The 17,684-nt window shown below is 29.9% G+C and overlaps 2 protein-coding genes and 1 pseudogene across 2 annotated transcripts; 1 reads left to right on the plus strand and 2 right to left on the minus strand.

Annotated features, from left to right (window-relative positions):
- Nucleotides 1–1,401: 1,401 nt before the first annotated feature.
- LOC108859949 (uncharacterized) lies at nt 1,402–2,111 on the minus strand. Its single transcript, XM_018633849.2, has 2 exons — nt 1,748–2,111; nt 1,402–1,646 (listed from the first exon to the last, which is right to left on the minus strand). The coding sequence occupies exons 1-2, from the start codon at nt 2,043–2,045 to the stop codon at nt 1,531–1,533; spliced, it is 414 nt and encodes a 137-aa protein (XP_018489351.1). The 5' UTR covers nt 2,046–2,111; the 3' UTR covers nt 1,402–1,530.
- A 2,628-nt stretch (nt 2,112–4,739) lies between these two features.
- LOC108858130 (putative sugar transporter ERD6-like 13) lies at nt 4,740–15,393 on the plus strand. The gene is made up of 17 exons (XM_057011128.1): nt 4,740–4,968; nt 6,174–6,236; nt 6,411–6,500; nt 6,604–6,663; nt 8,801–8,866; nt 10,224–10,289; nt 10,360–10,435; nt 10,551–10,615; nt 10,711–10,803; nt 10,869–10,949; nt 11,020–11,104; nt 11,233–11,339; nt 11,512–11,571; nt 11,721–11,774; nt 14,706–14,765; nt 14,951–15,065; nt 15,159–15,393. Exons 1-17 carry the CDS (start codon nt 4,807–4,809, stop codon nt 15,272–15,274), a joined length of 1,419 nt encoding a protein of 472 aa, XP_056867108.1. The 5' UTR covers nt 4,740–4,806; the 3' UTR covers nt 15,275–15,393.
- Nucleotides 7,505–8,567, minus strand: LOC108857855 (F-box/kelch-repeat protein SKIP25-like; annotated as a pseudogene).
- Nucleotides 15,394–17,684: the final 2,291 nt, after the last annotated feature.

Genomic DNA, 17,684 nt, shown 5'->3' on the forward strand with positions numbered 1-17,684 from the left:
CCACCTTCCATTCTCACTAGTCGGAGATGTTTTTTCTAGAGAAATTGCCAAAAATACCATTTTCATAGTACCACTTTTCATGTTTACACTAACCACTTTTACCACTACTTTTAATGAAGGGTTTAGATTTGAATGTTTAGGATTTAGGGTTTAGATTTGATGTTTTAGGGTTTAAGGTATATAGTTTAGGGTTTAGAGTTGAGGATTTAAAGTTTAGAGTTGAGGATTTAGGGTTTATAGTTTAGACTTTAGAGTTTAGGGTTTAGGATATTGAATTTAGGGTATATAGTTTAGGGTTTAGGGTTTAGAGTTGAAGATTTTGGGTTTAGGGTTTAGAATTGGAAGTTTAGGATTTAGAATTTTGGATTAGAATTTTGAAAATCATATAAAAACAAAGATGTAAGAGTCTTTACCATTTTAATAAATAAGGTATTTTTGAAAATGTGTTTTTAGTGGTGGTAAAAATGAATAATGGTATCTTGAAAGTGGTATTTTTGAAAATTCCCCTTTTTTCTATGTCGGTTATTGGATCCACCACTAGAGATACACTATACATGATTCTGTTCTATTCATCTAACAAATTTTTGTTTACTTGATCTTGATCTGATGATGATTCAAACGGGCAAGTATTCAACTGTGATAAATCAGAAGCTAAAAAGAAATTATTTATGTAGACAGGTTTTTTCGTTGATGTAGTTCCATTTGAAGCTTGAATGATGTGCACGTGTCAAAGGGAGGATTAACAAAGCTTTTGTCTAGTCGTGATAGAAAAGTTTCTAGTTTCAAAATTTTATCCGTTCAATTCATTAAAAAACTTAAAAGTTTATTTATATCTAAAACTCTTAAAACCCTTTTTAATCACCTTCTAAAGTTTTATGTAAATCCCGAGTTTTTAGAAATTCCTTTGAATTTTGTATATAATGAATCCCTCTCAAATCATCACTTCAATAAGCCCCCAAAAGGTTTCAACTTTCAACCAAATTTTTGTACATTGAATATTTGGCATTTGAGTTCGGATCTAGTTTTATAGTCTATGTTTAGTTGAGTTCGATTAATAATAATATTGCAAATTCAAATATATTTTTATAATTCTATCTAATCTTCATTTTAAATGTGAACTTATTTCAAGTTAAATTCATGATGTTTCAGATTTGGATACTTTTGTAAATTAAATAAAGATAAATGTGAAATTGAGTATTTAGATTTGCTTATTTAGGTCTTAAATGGTTAACTGGGTTGTTTTTTTTTTTGGGGGGGGGGGGGGGGGGAGGTGCCGAGGTGTTTCAAAAAAATTAGGTTTTCATATTTTTTCGGATACTCTCCTTGGAAGGAGAGGGATTAAGATGATACCAGTTACTCATACGGTCCTGCATGATCCTTCAGATATTTATACAGATAGGATGCAATAAATATTTGAATATTTTGGTCTGATTCAGTACAAATGCTCAGGTGTAGTTTTGAAGTTCAAATCAATTTTGATAAATTATTTACAGATTTATAGTTGAATTCCTGACGCCAATTTGTTTGGCATTAAGCAGCTGTTTTGGTCTTCTTTACTGCAACCTCCAAGTTTCTCCTTGTAATTTGAAGCTCTCTTGTGTAGTAATGCATTCTGTCTATCACCATTGCCAAGAACAACACAGTCCCTTTTTCACACAGAAGATTCAAAAGAAAGCAATCAAGAATACATCAAAAACCCAGGCAAAAATTATGTATGAAATGAAATAGTGTTTTTTATTTATATTACCCATGAGGAAGGCTTCTAGGAGGCGATTCGCAAACATGACTTGATCAGTCGGGTTGGCTACACCACCAGACTCGGACACCCTTCTGTTGATCTGAATCGTGCTGAACAGAACAGAGCCAAACAGCACAAGCATAGTGACTGCAACCGTTTTTGTAACCAGTGGTCCTCGGCCTCGCTTCAACAAGTCTAGTAATTTCACCACCACTCTTCTTACCGGAGTCCCAAACCCAAGTGTTAATATTAGAACGGCTTCGATTGATACGACCGTGAATAGAAGCTGGAACATCTCTATGAACATCTTTTTAGTGACATGGAGAGGTTGTTTAGAATGGATCAGATACAAATTTGCTTGAGTTTGTTATAAACAGTGTTGAAAGAGAACGTGTTGTTGAGTATAAAGAATATCAAAGTTGCTTGATGCAATGGATATGTATAATGTAGGAGTAGAACTAAGCCTTTGGAATCGAATGAAACTGTATACTTTATGTGCTCTCAAGAAGCGTTAGATTTTGGTTTTGCAAAGTTATCTTGTATTACACGAAAATATTAAATATTCATACCCACAAAAACATCAATATTCTTTTAACTTGGCAAAAATATCCAATCTTGCGATCAGTCTACCATATAGGGAAAATGTAAAATGTTTATTTCGAATTAAAAGAACATTAAATCATCCCATCACCCAATATAACATCAGATGTGATTTGACCAAAAACAATGTGTCCGAGTGACTGCACCACCGCTAGAAGGTCCAAGTGTGGCAGACGTAAGCTCTGTGGAGGATTGTACTTGAACCGAGGAGCAATGCAAAGAAGGCGCGCAAGGAGTGATGAGTCAATTATTTTGGAGATGATGGGTCTGCTACACATTATGAAGACCCACCAGCATTTTTAACGTTTAAAATTTGAGTCGATAACTACGTCGTCCATTTCGTATTTCCAAACCCCATGTTATTTGTGTTTAGTCGTTCTTTTGGTTGAGGGTTAAGAATAAGATATTAGTTTTAACCATATGTTTAATCTAAATCAGTTTCATGTTTTTCTATATCTTGACATTGTCATCCATGTAATTGATATGGTCTTTAATATACTATGGCTTTTGTTACTCTGCTGATTTGAGCTTAAGTTGGTGAATAACAGACTTCAAGAGATAACATCTTTACAATTCCCAAATGGTATAAACTATCACTCACAGTGGCCAACAAAGGCCAATCAAACACAGACGTTTTTGGGAACAAATAATATGGGGTCAGTTGCGAGGCAGGAAGCATTTGCGAAACCGTAAAGAGTACTTAGTATTATATTCAAATCAAAACTTTGGTAAGTGGTACGAAGGCCAATCAAACACACACAAAATATATACAGATTCTTATGAATTGAGCTTAAAAGCCCAAAATCTTTACAACCCAAAAAATTAGTATTTCGTGGGAAAATATTTTAGTACATTTTAAACCTATTAAGACCTGAAAATCACTACAACTCTGTACGAGATTTGTATTCCACTTCTTAAAAACTTTTTCCAAAATGTTTGTTATCAGAAACAAGTTACGGAATAATAAAAGTTACCACAATAAAAAAAACAAATAACAACCAAGTTTGGGATATTGATCACTATTTGAAAATTCAACATCAAATATACCCCATTAAGGCACTAACCATAGTACGCTGCTACAACAACAAAAACATACATACTTGAATTGAAACACATTCAATAACCACAATTGATCACTCTACCTCAACCCTATTAAAATACTAATCTCAGCAAATCAAAGACCAGGACAAAGTTATATAAAGCAACACCTACGTCCTCGACCCCGCAACACAGTGAACCATAACCCAACTACAATCCAAAATTGGGATGTACGTCGCCTAGACGTTCGACCTCTTACATGCATTTACGAAAATTTAGATATTATATACCTTCACCTTCACCTGACCATTTTATTTGAATTCAAAATCATATGTAAACAAAGTGATTATACACTTTCAATTAGTCTGCCAAATTGAAAATCAGGAAAGTACTAAATAAAAAACACATAAAGTTGGAACATAAACGACCTTACAATTAAACTATAAATTACAAAAAAAAAAAGTCTTACCTCATCATCTAATCAATTATAAGAAAGACCAATAATTCATACACCATGTACAAAAAACTAAAACAACCTAACTTATCTTCCCATTAAGGGATCCATCGCAGCAACATATACACACGGCGTAATTGTTTCAAAAGTCAGCATTTCATGCAAGCCTTTTAACTTTGACATCTAAGGAACTGTTTATTTCTAAAGATCTCAGATTCTATCACCAATGGTTAGAGAATCACATGAATCATTTTCAACGACCCTGCGCTTCCGCGGAGCTCCGCCCTAGTTTTTTAAATAACTCTCTTTGTTTAAACATTCAACAGACAAAGTCATAAATGTACTATTTTGAAAAAGTAAAATGGTTTCTTAATATTATTGAGATTCCATTTATGTTAGAAACAAACGTTTTTAAACAGCGCAATAATGGAACGTACGGTGTCTGTCTACTATGTGGACTCCATATCTATAGCATGATTTCCAAATGAAACTAACTCTGCCATCGTTAGTCGTATGCTAAATAACAAAAAAACTGGGTCTCCCTAATTGTCTCTCTTTTGTTTAACAACTATAACAAAAAAAATCTGAAAAGTATGCATAAACGTAACTAATTAGCCACTAATCCTACGCATTTAATTGTTCTAAATCCAAATTCATACCAAGTCAGTTAATTACTAATATACGAAATAGTATTCAATTACCATTTGATTCAGTCATGTAGACCCATAAATGATAAAAACACGTGTTATTTGTCTCTAGTTTTCCACAACTTGGGTCGTTTGAATGGTTCTGTGTTTAAGTTTGTTTATACTTCCAAATATCCTCGTTATCTGTCATTTATCATACACATTAAATGGAATTAGCCCAATAACTATCTCTCCTTAAGTTATCTTTTCTTGGAAGAAAAAACTCTCGCTCTCGCTTCTCTCATTGCCTCTCACTTCTCTCTTTGTCTCTCACACTGGTGATCACAGCCATGGATAAAGAACCACTACTTCAGAAAGTGAGGATTCAGGAAGACCTCGAGTCAGATAAGAAGACTCATGTGAATGGCGGAGAGGATGACGGCCCCATCACGTTTATTTTACTCCTCACAACCTTAACTGCTCTCTGGGGCACTTTCTCCTATGGGACTGCCGTAAGTTCCCACATCTTCACTTTTCATGCTTTCTCTCTTGTGCTTGCTAGGATCATAAACCGAGGGCCTAAGAGCATCTCTAAAGACTTTCTATTTTAGAGTTTCTATATTAGGTGTTTTAAAGTGTTTTTCTCCAAAAGTAAAACTTCAAATTTAACTTTAAAATTATTTGTAATTTATTGTATGATCCTTATATTTGTCATAATTAATTTAGATTTATAATTTTTTATAAATAACTAGAACATACTATATAAAACCTATTACAACAATATAAAATTATAATAGAAATAAATAACTAAATATTAAAATACAAGAAAAATACCATATTATTCTGTAAAATTATTTTTGCAATGCTCCATATTTGGTTACAAAAAAAATTGTTTGGATAGTATTTTATAGATTTTAGAGGTTTATGAGCTAAATTACCAAACCGTTACTGTTGTTGAAATATTTAATTGTGCATAATAATTTTTGTCTTCATTTACCTTTAAAAAGAATAATTAAATTTATTTTGTAAAATTCTTGTTGTCTGATTCTAGTTTTAAAATACAATATTTTTAATTTAATGTTATGTTATGTCTAAAACTTGAGTTTTAAAAATAAATCTGAAATTATTATGAGATATAAAAAAGTAAAGATTAAAACGATAAACAAAAAAAATATTTAAAAATCATAAATGTGATGTATAATTAATTGTAATGACTAAAATGAAAATAAAAAAAATGAAACTTAAAATTTGAAGTTTTGAGTAGTGAAATTTCAAATATGAAGTTTCACTCCTAAAAATTCTAAATTTGAAGTTTTGAAAAAAAAAATTGGAAAGCAAAAAATTTTATATTTGAAGGTATAGATTTTTTTTCGGAGATATTCTAATAGAATAGATAAAAAAACAAAAACTATTGACGTATGTTTCATACATAATTATATGTTTTTTTGGAACTTTACATAATTATATGTTATAACTAATAACTTAGTTTGTTTATTTGGTTATGTCATGTATAGTAGTACTAAGTAGGTTAGATATCCAATGGCAAATCATTTATGTTGGAAGATTGCTGACTTACATGTTTTCTTCTGTTTCTACTTCTCTTGGAGGGTCCAATTTCAAGAAAATTGTTTATCAATTGATGTAGATTTTCGCCGTCCAACGATAGCTGACTTTTTTAGTATAATTTTAGCTTTTAGTTTTTTTTTTCTTTTGGCAGGCTGGCTTTACGTCACCAGCTCAAACTGGGATGATGGAAGGACTAAATCTCTCGTTGGCTGAGGTCAGTGTTGAATTGTTGATTTTATTTGCCGGGTTGCTGATATTCAGTAATTTTAAAAATATATTATTACAAAAAAAAAGAGAAGATATTTTTACGTTGAATAAAAAAACAATAATTTTGATTACTTTTTTTTTAATTTGTTATTCAAAATTATTGTTCTTTATACGGATGCAGTTTTCATTCTTTGGATCTGTATTAACAATTGGTGGACTCGTGGGAGCCGCGTTGTCGGGAAGATTCGCCGATCTTTTTGGTCGGAGAGGCGTAAGCCCATTTTCTCATTTTCCTGATGAAACTAATTTACAATCCCATGTTTTACATTTTTATTTATCAAAAGCTAGGTTTTGATGACTGATTCTATGCGCAGGCTTTGTGGGTGTCAAACTCATTTTCAATGGCCGGCTGGCTTATGATAGCCTTCTCTCAGGTTTCTAAGAATCAGTCAAAATTTTCTTTTTATATCTAATTTAATTTGTCGCATATTGGTGTTACTACCTCAACCCATATAATGTTCGAAATAATTAACTCCGGTTCGGAGTTTCACGCCTGACATTAATGTAGATAAAACAAAATATATCTTGAATCAAAGTCAGGAGTCAGGACTAGTTTTTTGTCGTGGTTTTATTATCAATATGAAAAGTACATCATATGAAACTTGGCCATACAAAACGCAGTTAATTATTAGTGTTTAGTCAAAGAGAATTACGTTTCCTAACGATTCTAATTTTGCTAATATATGCTACTAAAAAAGATTTATGTTATATCGATACCAAAGAAGTACTCGGTTGCACCAAATTTTAGCAAAAAAATAAAGAAGTACTCGGTTACATATCATATGAAAAGTATACAAAAAATTGCAAAGAAAAAGATGAATATTTTAATATATTAAATTCCCGTCAACATTTTGGAGAAAAAATGAATATTTTAATATATTAGAATTCTTTTCGGGTTACAAATACAAAAAAGTATTTAAATCTAAATTTCCTAATTTAATTATTAGAAAAAAGAGTTTTTGATCCAAAATCTACATCCTACAAATAAAACTATGAAACAAAATACACATTTTAATACATTGATTACCAATATGAATATTGAAGGTTTATTAGTTATAATATTAAACTATAATTTGTATCTTACTTAATAATTTATTTTTTTATAAAAATAAACATTAAAATTTATTACGTATATATATTAGTCTACACAAGATGTAGACTATCAACTAGTTTATCAATATTTATGTATATACTAATAAGAGCTATTTAGCTCAATATACATAAAACGAAAGTTAATTAGGTGTGGAAACAGGAAATTTTTTAATTAGGTATCTTGCGAAACCCGGACGTGGGAATTTACAAATGTGGCCCGTACGCAATATATCATTTGTATAACAATTTGTATGAGCTGTCAGAAGACAAAGAGGTTTTGTCTTTCAAAAGATACCAGAAGAAGAAGAAAAATATAAAACTATGGTATATTCCAAAATCTGGTCGGCTCATTTTGGTAAAACGTGAACCAAAACCGGTTCAAGTCCTTGAGGTTTCTCCACGGTCCAAATCTTCGCCGGTTCCACCATAACATCCGCCATCACAATTCTTCCGTCGGCGGTAACAACACAAAGCTTCCCTGCCACCGCCATAACTTGCTGAGCTCCTTTAAGCAACTCTTCACCACCTTCCACCACCGTCACTTCTCTCCACTCTCTCTTCTCCTCATCGTATATTCTCAATGTTCCTTTCTTCTCGTCAACTGAATAAAGTGTCTCCTCCTTCATCGCCGCCACCGGACCTCGCTATCCCGCCACCATTTCCTCCGGCATGGCTTCCCAATCGTCATTAACGACGTCGTATACGGCTCCTTCTTTAACTGCGTCGCCTTTTACATTCACCATTAAAAGCTTCCTTCTCCATCCAACTCCCTCAATGGCTTCACGGCTAAACCGTAAGTCTCTCATCTTTCTCAGTTTCTCCCACTTACTGTCATTATGATCCGTGAGATCGAGTTTCTCGATCGATTTCGCGACGGTTAGCGAGAACTGCGAACTCATACCACTAGCGATGTAGATAACTCCCCCGCAAGCTCCGGTTGCGCACCAACGTCTCGGCGATCCAATTGGTGGCCCGGAGGTCCATGTAGAAGAGATTGGATCGAAAATCAGAGGGTGAGATATCGCCGGAGAAAGCTCTTGGTTACTCTCGGGGATGATATCGAGTTTCCCGGCGGCGGAAACGCACTGAATCGGTTACTCTCGGGGTCGAAACACATAAACCGGATTGCTGAGTTAACCCGACGGAAACCCGGAGCCGGATCCGAGCTCGAGGCAACGAAAGCGTGTATTATTGCGTGTCACATATTGCGTGTATTATTGGTTCAAATAGTACACCTACAGTAACAATTATTTTGATATAATTTAGGGAGATACAACCTATAGGGTACTTCTGTAAAATCATCTGCCCAAACACTGTTTACGAAAAGCATTTTACCGGATTACTAAATAATCTTTGGTTCTTGTATATCCGACGCAATTACTCTACTAATAAATGGTTTATATAATAATAATATATTAGGGGACTTTGTCAGTTGATATTGGAAGATTTCTTCTCGGGGTCGCATCTGGCGTAACTTCTTATGTGGTACGTTCTCTAATTTAATGATCTTTTGGTTTCAATATAATACAATTTTATATTTTTTACACATATTAATAAAATATTAAATAAATGGATAACTTTATTTACTATTTTTTTGTAATTCTAACTAATAATATTTTATTAATTACAATTAAGTTTTTTGAACTTTACAATTAATCATTATTAATTGGTAAAACATGTATTGAAAATTTAAAAATATTTTTAAAATATTTTTTGAGAAATATTTTAGGATAGCACTACAAATTTTGTTTTCAAAAATATAGACTCTAAAAATTAAAATGACCAAAATATTTCACTAAAGATATAAATATACACTTATACCTCTTAGATTAACTAATCTAGACCTCTAGAATTTAGAGTTAAGGAGTGTGGATTTATGATTGAGGTTTAAAATTTTATACTATAAAAATAAATACTAAATTTTTTAAAATATTTTCAAAAAGTATTTTCAAATTTCAAAAAGGGTTTGAAAAAACAAATTCGAAAAGAAATTAAAAAAGAAAGAAAAAATTATGAAAAGTTAGAATTTTTAAACATATAATCTGAAATTATAAAAAAATATTATTATAATTTTAATATATTTTATTTATTTATTGGTATTTATATATCTAGGTATAAAAACATCTCCAATGGGAGATACTCATGGAGTGTTTAAGCATTAAAAGAAAATATAAACTAAAAAAATAAGGAAGAGATACAATATTTTTTTTTTAATTATGGTACTTTTAGATCCTTAGAGCATGATTATCGATGGTGTGGGGAAGGTTTTTACGGGTGCGCCCCACCATCTTTTTGCAAAAACCGTGTCAAAATGTTGCTAAATAAAAAACTTTTCACAGGGTTTTTTGTACTGTTTGCGGACTCCACTTATACGAGGTAACCTACGATTGGTTCGTTTTTTTTAATCAGAAAAAAAAAGAAAAAGAAAATTTAAGAACTCCAAAAATGTTTTTACCGATAATCATGCTCTTATACAAAACCCACATACCACATGTTTGCTTTTAGATGGCTACATTCCCCAAAATCATTAAAACATAAATACAATAATTAAGTAACATTAAAATATACATAAGATTTATGCGAAAACTCCAAAATAAGAGATTTACCATTGGAAATGGTCGTATTTTCCTATTAAATAAAATATTTTGGTTATTTTCTTCTTGAAGATATAAAAACTTGAAAATTGTCAATTTTGGAGAATTGACCTATTTTTTATAAAATATGTATTTTTTTGAAACAAATGGAATAAACTGATAACTAGGGTTTAGTAACCTATAAGGCTATAAGGAACGTTTGAGTTAATTATTAACTCCAAATATATATATGTAATCGCGATCTATAGGTACCCGTCTACATTGTAGAAATTGCACCCAAAAGAATCAGAGGCGCATTCTCTGCGGTTAGCATGGTAATACCGCTAAATATGATATCGTTACTAACAATATATAAAAAGTTTCTAATATGTTTTTTTCTTACAGCTTGTGATGTGTGCTAGCATGTCCTTCAGTTTCCTTGTTGGATCAGTAATTTCATGGCAGAAATTAGCTCTCATCAGTAATTTGTTTTTACTTTTTCTACCAAAAAATGATAAAAGCGACTTAATTAAATTTAGCACCATGTTCTTATGATTTTAAATTTACTCTAAATCAAGTTGATACGAGTTGTGCAGATACGGTTCCTTGTATTTTAGAATTCGCCGGTTTGTTCTTTATACCGGAGTCTCCTAGGTGGCTGGTAATTAATTACTCTTGTAGTTTTTTCATGGTCATGTAGCTCCGACGTGCATACTTGCGAGTAAGTAGTAGGGTTGATGGTTTTGTAATTTATAGTCTAGAAATGGGCGGGTTAAAGAATCGGAAGTTGCACTCCAACGTCTACGAGGAAACAGCACTGATATCACCAAAGAGGCTACAGAAATCAAAGTAAAAAAGATGTTCAAGAATTTGGCATCATTTAGATATTTTTTAATAATCTTCTTCTTTTTCAGAAATATATGGAAAATCTTCAAGAATCCAAAGAAGATAGTTTTCTTGAACTCTTCAAACCGCGATATTCTCGTGCGGTTGTTGTAAGTGTTTAATGAAAATTGTAGTTTCTTTTAACAAAAACGTGTTACTGAATGACTCGGTTATCTTTAGGTGGGGATTGGATTGCTAGCACTGCAACAACTCGGAGGTCTCAGTGGCTATACATTTTACATGAGCTCGATTTTTAACAAAGCGGGTACACAGTAAAATTCAAGTCCCTTACTGGACAAGGATTAAACCTTTTTGTCAGAAAAGAAAGGACAATGATTAATTAAAAATTGATTTTTGTAGAAGAAAATAATCTGCAATTTAATTATTCCACAGGGTTTCCTAACAACGTAGGAGTGACGGTAATTACCGTGGTGCAAGCCACGATGAGCGTTTTCGGATTAGCAATCGTGGATAAATTTGGGAGACGACCTCTTTTAATGGTTGGCTTATTTTAAATCCCTGTTCTTTTTTTTTTTGAACTTAAATCCCTGTTGTTAAATGGTCCTATTGTTAAACGAAACTATATAAAATATGTTTAATGTTAGAAACGATATTAAATACAGTCGAGAAATAAGATATTAGCGTCGTTTTGTTTATGTGAAATACTTATAGGTTGCGACGGGCATGATGTGTTTGGGGTCACTCATCACAGGGCTGTCGTTTTTGTTTCAGGTATTTTTGTTCACCTGAAAGAATTAGTATATTAGTTAACAATATAAATTCAGCTTATATTTTTTTTTCAAATACATAAAAAATGGCTGATATAAATTCAGCTTATATTTTTTCCAATATATAACTGAAACAATCAAACTAATTTGCAGAGTTATGCTTTGCTCGAAAATTACACCTCGATTTCAACACTGATCGGAGTGCTGGTACGTAATCAGTTTCTTCCGTTCGAAGAGATTAAATAGTCTTGCTTTGATAATTTTAATGTTAACTAAGGTAACTATCTTGGTAATAAGTGGCCTGCCACAACTCTTGTAAACGAAAATATTTTAGTGTAAATTTTAACATTAGCACCAGAAAAAACTAATGCTACTATCTATTTTTAAGAACGAGTGGTTTAAAAATACAAAGGTTTTCAATATAAATTAACTACTAATAATGCATTATAAATTTAAAACATAAATTTATGAGACATATACCCTAGTATAACTCTGATAAAGTTTTTGTCATAAATATAGTTTTTACAGATAAAAATTACAAAAATATTTTATTAAATAAGTAAATATATATATATACTCCTACGGTTAACTAATTTAGATTTTAGTTTACAGTTAAAGGATAAGGTTTTTGGATTGGAGTTTAAAACTTTATAAAATAGAAAAAAATATTAAAATTAAAAATATCTTTTTAAAATAGTTTTAAAAAATATTTTGAATTTCAAAAAAAAATTGAAAAATAAAAAAAATAAAAAAAAATATTATGAAAAGTTTCGAATTTGAAAACATATAATTCAAAGCTATAAAATAATTATTTTTTATTTGTATTTATATATTTAGGGTATAAAGTTTTTTAACTATTAAATGAAACATTTTAGTCATTTTTATTCTTAAGAGTAATTTCTATGACAAAACTTGAAAAATATCTATTTAAGAGACTTGCCGTAAATTTATTAAGTTACTATTATTTTCAATTTGTTAAAAATATTTAATCACAAATTATGTATTTATGAGTAAACTTTAGTTTGTTTTCTTAAGATACAACTAGATTTTGACCCGCACGCCCGTGCGGGTATATATTTCAAAAATATATTGCTATTTATTTTTCATATCAATATCAAAGCTGCAAAAAAAAAATCAAATCCGAAGAATAGTAATACCAAACCCGAACCAAAATTGATTAAATATCCAAATTATTTAAAATTTTGATATTTAAACAACTGAAACCATAACCAATTCGAACCAAAATATTTTGAATATAAAAATGTATCCAAAAAAAATTATATACTTATATATATTAATTATTTTTGGTTTTAATGTATATAAAAACATCCAGAATATATATATATGATACTTTTAGGTTGGTTTAAATACTTGAAAATATATAAAAATAGTCAAATATAAATATGTAACAAAGTGGAAGTATACTCAAAACACCAATATTTAAAATAATTATTGATTTTTGATCCAAAATTTAAACCAAACTAATTTATATGTTAAGTTTAAGTATTCTGACATATGTTATTCAGATTTATATACAATATATTATTTTATTTATAGATTTTAAAAAATTTAAAATATATAATGAATTTTAAAAAATAATTTAAATGGGTTATCCAGACCCGAACTGAACCCGCAAAGATCCGAATATAATTCGAACTGAAATTTAGAAATATCTGAATGGGGCTAAAATCTTTGACCTCGGAAACGTAAAACCCAAACAGATCCGAAATGAACCCGAATGGATACTGAACGCCAGCTCTAGTTATAATTCGAATTGAAATTTAAAATATATGAATGAGGCTGAAATCTTTGACCCCGGAAACTAAAAATCCAAACAGATCCAAAACGAACCAGAATGGATACCTGAACGCGCAGTCCTAGTCAAATATATGTATCATATATATGTCATCATATAATTAATCGTATTGGTCCATCATATAAATAATCATATAATTAATAATATTTTTATATGTACCATCTTATGAATAATCATATATATTATCTTCTTGACATATTTTTATCAATGTTTCAAAATTTTAATTTTTTGCATTAGTTTTCTATGAATTATTATTAATTTTATGATTTTCTTTTTGAAAATTGAACTCTTGAAATTTTTATATTTTACTAAACTAAATAAGGTAATAATACTGTTTTTAAAAATTGTTTTATATAATATACTATATATTTCAGTTTGTGTTTTTATTTTCACCATCAAAAATGTAAATAAAAAGAATTATAAATATAGTGACAGAATTGTAAATAAAAAGAAATATAGAAAGAATGTTGTTTAATTTATTGTAAAAACAATGGCTAAATTTTTAAATAAAAAGAAGTATTAAATATGTTATTCATGTTTCTAAACAATTCTCATTTGTTATTAATTTATTGAAAATAAAATGGCTAAATGTGTAAATAAAAAAGAGTACACATCTCTATTATCCATGTTTCCAAACATATCTCGTTTATTCTATAATCCTTGTTTCTAAACAATCCAATTGTGTACTTTAACTTTAATAATATAGATAAAATAAAGATACTCGGGTCAATTCTGTTAATAACTTAGTTTTTTAATTATATCTTACACAGAATCGATGGTCTACCAAACATGAGTGAATAGTATTATTAACACATTTTAACATGTTTATTATATTATTATATAACATGTATATCAATGTAAATGATCTAAATTTTTAACACAAGACTGGGTACTAAGCTCCTGATGTACAATCTTAAATTATTCACTACATGCAGTTTACACAAATGACTTTCATAGTGTTGATTTTAAGATAATAGGTTTATTACGTATTTTCTAAAGTTATTTTTAAATGATAGAATAAATGTTTAACCCGGTTAAATGTATCAGACAGTTATTGGTTTATAAACAGTAGTATTTGTGAAAGAATGAAACGTGTACGTCTTGGAGAAGAGTACACATACATTTAATTACTTCCCTTACTGGATAATCCGATATTTACTATGATAATAATAAGTGATCGTTTAAAATGGATGGTTATTATTAACTCAATGGCATTAACTTGTAATTATTGTGCAAAACTTATGGCTAAGTACTATTTGTACTTCAGTTTTAATAGATTAGATACAGACTATTCGATAAACAATTACGGAAAATTAGTGCAGGTGTTTCTAACTTCGGGCACAATTGGAATAGGTGGTATTCCTTGGGTCATTGTCTCCGAGGTAATCGTGGTTTCAATATGATGTAACTACATAATTAAATAGTTAAACAAAATAGTTAGGTTTTAATACGCACAACAATAATATATGTATACCGTTGAATTAATTTTAGAAAACATAACTGATGGCTGATATACACTTACCAAATATTAATTTCTATATTTCAATTTTCATTGTGGGATAATTAGATGACACCGATGAATATAAAGGGTTCATCAGGGACGCTATGCAATATAACTAGCTGGTCCACTAATTGGTTCGTTTCGTACACATTCAACTTCCTCTTCCAGTGGAGCTCTTCTGGTAATTCACTTCATTTTTTTACAAAAAATTAAGTAAATCCAGTTATTTAATTATTGACCAATTTAATATTTGTTGATATTTGTAAAATCACAGGTGTGTTTTTCATATATTCAATGATATCGGGTATGGGCATCGTATTTGTGATGAAAATGGTACCAGAGACTCGAGGTCGTTCCCTCGAAGAAATTCAAGCTGATATCACCCGATAAGTTGTAAAATGTCAATGGTTCTTGCCATTATCTTGATCAATGCTTCATAATATTAACTAAGAACAGAAACACTTCTTCTTTGGAATTTGGATAGTTTGGACTACAACTTTATTTTTCATTATTTTAAATATAAAACGAAGACAACGGTTGGACTATCAACTATACAGGTAAGGATAGTGGAAAATGTAGAAGAGACTCTCTTAAACAAAAAGTCGAGAAGAAACAGAGAATTCAAACAGCACCACCTATAAAATGTGAGAAAACAGAAATCAAAATTCTAATTATTGGGAACTATTGTATGTACACAATGCACTTGGAAGCAACTTCTATTCTCTCGATCCTGATTTTTAAAATTAAAACTAACCTAAAAATGTTTATGTTCCCCTAAGATCAAACTTTGAATGTTACGCATGACCTCCACCCGTATAATATTTAATTTTGGTGATGTCTCAAGCACGTATGACTTAATGGCTTCTACTTCAAAAGGCACAGTCCATAAAGCCATTGTGGAGACGACTTATATGCTCAAGCAGAACATGGGTATATCGGCCATTGTTAAGTTTTACAAATCGCTTCAACCATAGCTGGTGGTAATCAATCATCAGATGCGACAGATGCAAAACCTCATAAATTTTTCATCACCCAAATAACGCTCATTGAAGTTCTGTAACAATTCTGTTCGGGGAGCATGTGAAGGCTTCTCTAACATGAAATAACAACGATCCAGTATAGTCTTTAATAATCCAAGCACCTCTACTATGTAAAACATGATTTCTACAATTGACATGTATAATCTTTGATTTACTAGTGGTCTTAACCAAGATTTAATTGCACATTAGAACGAAATATTTCCAAATAAAATACAACAGCTCAAATCTATATAGGAATTAACTTTGTTATTTTGAATGGGTTACAAATTAAATAGTTGTTAACCACATGTCTAATTCTAAAAAACAATGAATCTTAAGGATTTCTAAATCTTGTGGATTTTCAAAATAGCAGCCGTTAATTCAGCGATCATGTCGGAGGTGACTTGATCAAAGATTTATTGATACAGTTCTATAAATGCCAATGATATTACACAAGCCATATATCTATCTTATTAAAGTAGAAGTACCTAAATGATTTGTTTGGTGACAAGGATATCTATTAAAAAAATTCTATGTTTGGAAACATGGATAATATATTAAACCAGATTTTCGGATGGGTCTTTGGCTAATCTATTAAGGATTTGTTTGGTGACAGGGATATCTATTAGAAATAATTTTATGTTTGGAAACAATGATAGCATATTACAACAGATTTACGGATGGGCCTTCTGCTTAAACGAATGGGCTCGGCATTAAGTTAAAAAAAAACGATTGGGTTTATATATAAATTAATCATCAAAATAAATATTTATTATTGTAACATGTATAATATAACTAATTATTTATTATTATCACATGTATAATTAGATTTTATTATCAAACATAATTGCCATACAATAATCATCTAAACTATTTCTGAAATATTTATTTATGATAACTATTTATGATAAGTAAGTTATAATTATTTATGATAACTACTTAATTGCCATACAATTATCATCTAAATTATTTCTAAAATAATTATATCATATTTATGTATATAATTCACATTAGATTTTATTATCAAACATAGTAGCTACTTAATTGCCATAAAATTATCATCATAATTCTTTCTGAAATAATTACATAAATATAGATGTATATAGTTCACATCATAATTATTTATCAAATATTTTCAAATGTTTGGTGTAGATCTTCTGATTTGAAATTTTTTACCATTTTGATCTCCTCAAGGTTTTATCTACAAATATCTTAACATTAAATATTATAATTATCATTTACAATAAAAGTATCACATTTAGATCATAAGATACTTGCTAATCACTGATTTATAGCCTTGAAAAAAAAACGTTTCCTACTTCCCCGCAAGAATTTAAAAAAATACCATATCAATCAAGTAATATAATTGATTCATTAATCTTAATAAATTCATATTCCCAAAACGTATTCTACTTTCTCGCATCAATCAAATAATAAATCATAACAAGAAATACAATTAATTCATTTTTCCTAATATATTCAATTATTCCTTCGCAAAAGGAAAGTCATTAACTAACAAAGTCGTAATATTCTGCAATTCGAAACTTGCAAATCATATTTTACCTAAATACTTGCTAATTGAGAATTACAAATATTTTACGATGTAAATATCTAACTTACCTACATAATCATAAAATTAAACACACTTTTTTAAAAAAAATATTGAATACATTAAGTATATTCCTTATCTACACACAACTTGCTAACCAAGTTTTCTATTTACTAATTAAGATTTACTTATCAAAAATATCTATATATGATGACCAGTGTGATTAAAAAAT

Source organism: Raphanus sativus, chromosome 5 (genome assembly GCF_000801105.2).
Source record: "Raphanus sativus cultivar WK10039 chromosome 5, ASM80110v3, whole genome shotgun sequence".
Taxonomy (NCBI): domain Eukaryota; kingdom Viridiplantae; phylum Streptophyta; class Magnoliopsida; order Brassicales; family Brassicaceae; genus Raphanus; species Raphanus sativus.

Coding starts and splice junctions, on each gene's coding strand:
- LOC108859949 (XM_018633849.2), bottom strand. CDS start 2,045: ATGTTCATAGAGATGTTCCAGCTTCTATTCACGGTCGTATCAATCGAA. Junction 1,647..1,747: donor CCTAGAAGCCTTCCTCATGG/GTAATATAAATA, acceptor TGTGTGAAAAAG/GGACTGTGTTGTTCTTGGCA.
- LOC108858130 (XM_057011128.1), top strand. CDS start 4,807: ATGGATAAAGAACCACTACTTCAGAAAGTGAGGATTCAGGAAGACCTC. Junction 4,969..6,173: donor CTTTCTCCTATGGGACTGCC/GTAAGTTCCCAC, acceptor TTCTTTTGGCAG/GCTGGCTTTACGTCACCAGC. Junction 10,804..10,868: donor AAGAGGCTACAGAAATCAAA/GTAAAAAAGATG, acceptor CTTCTTTTTCAG/AAATATATGGAAAATCTTCA.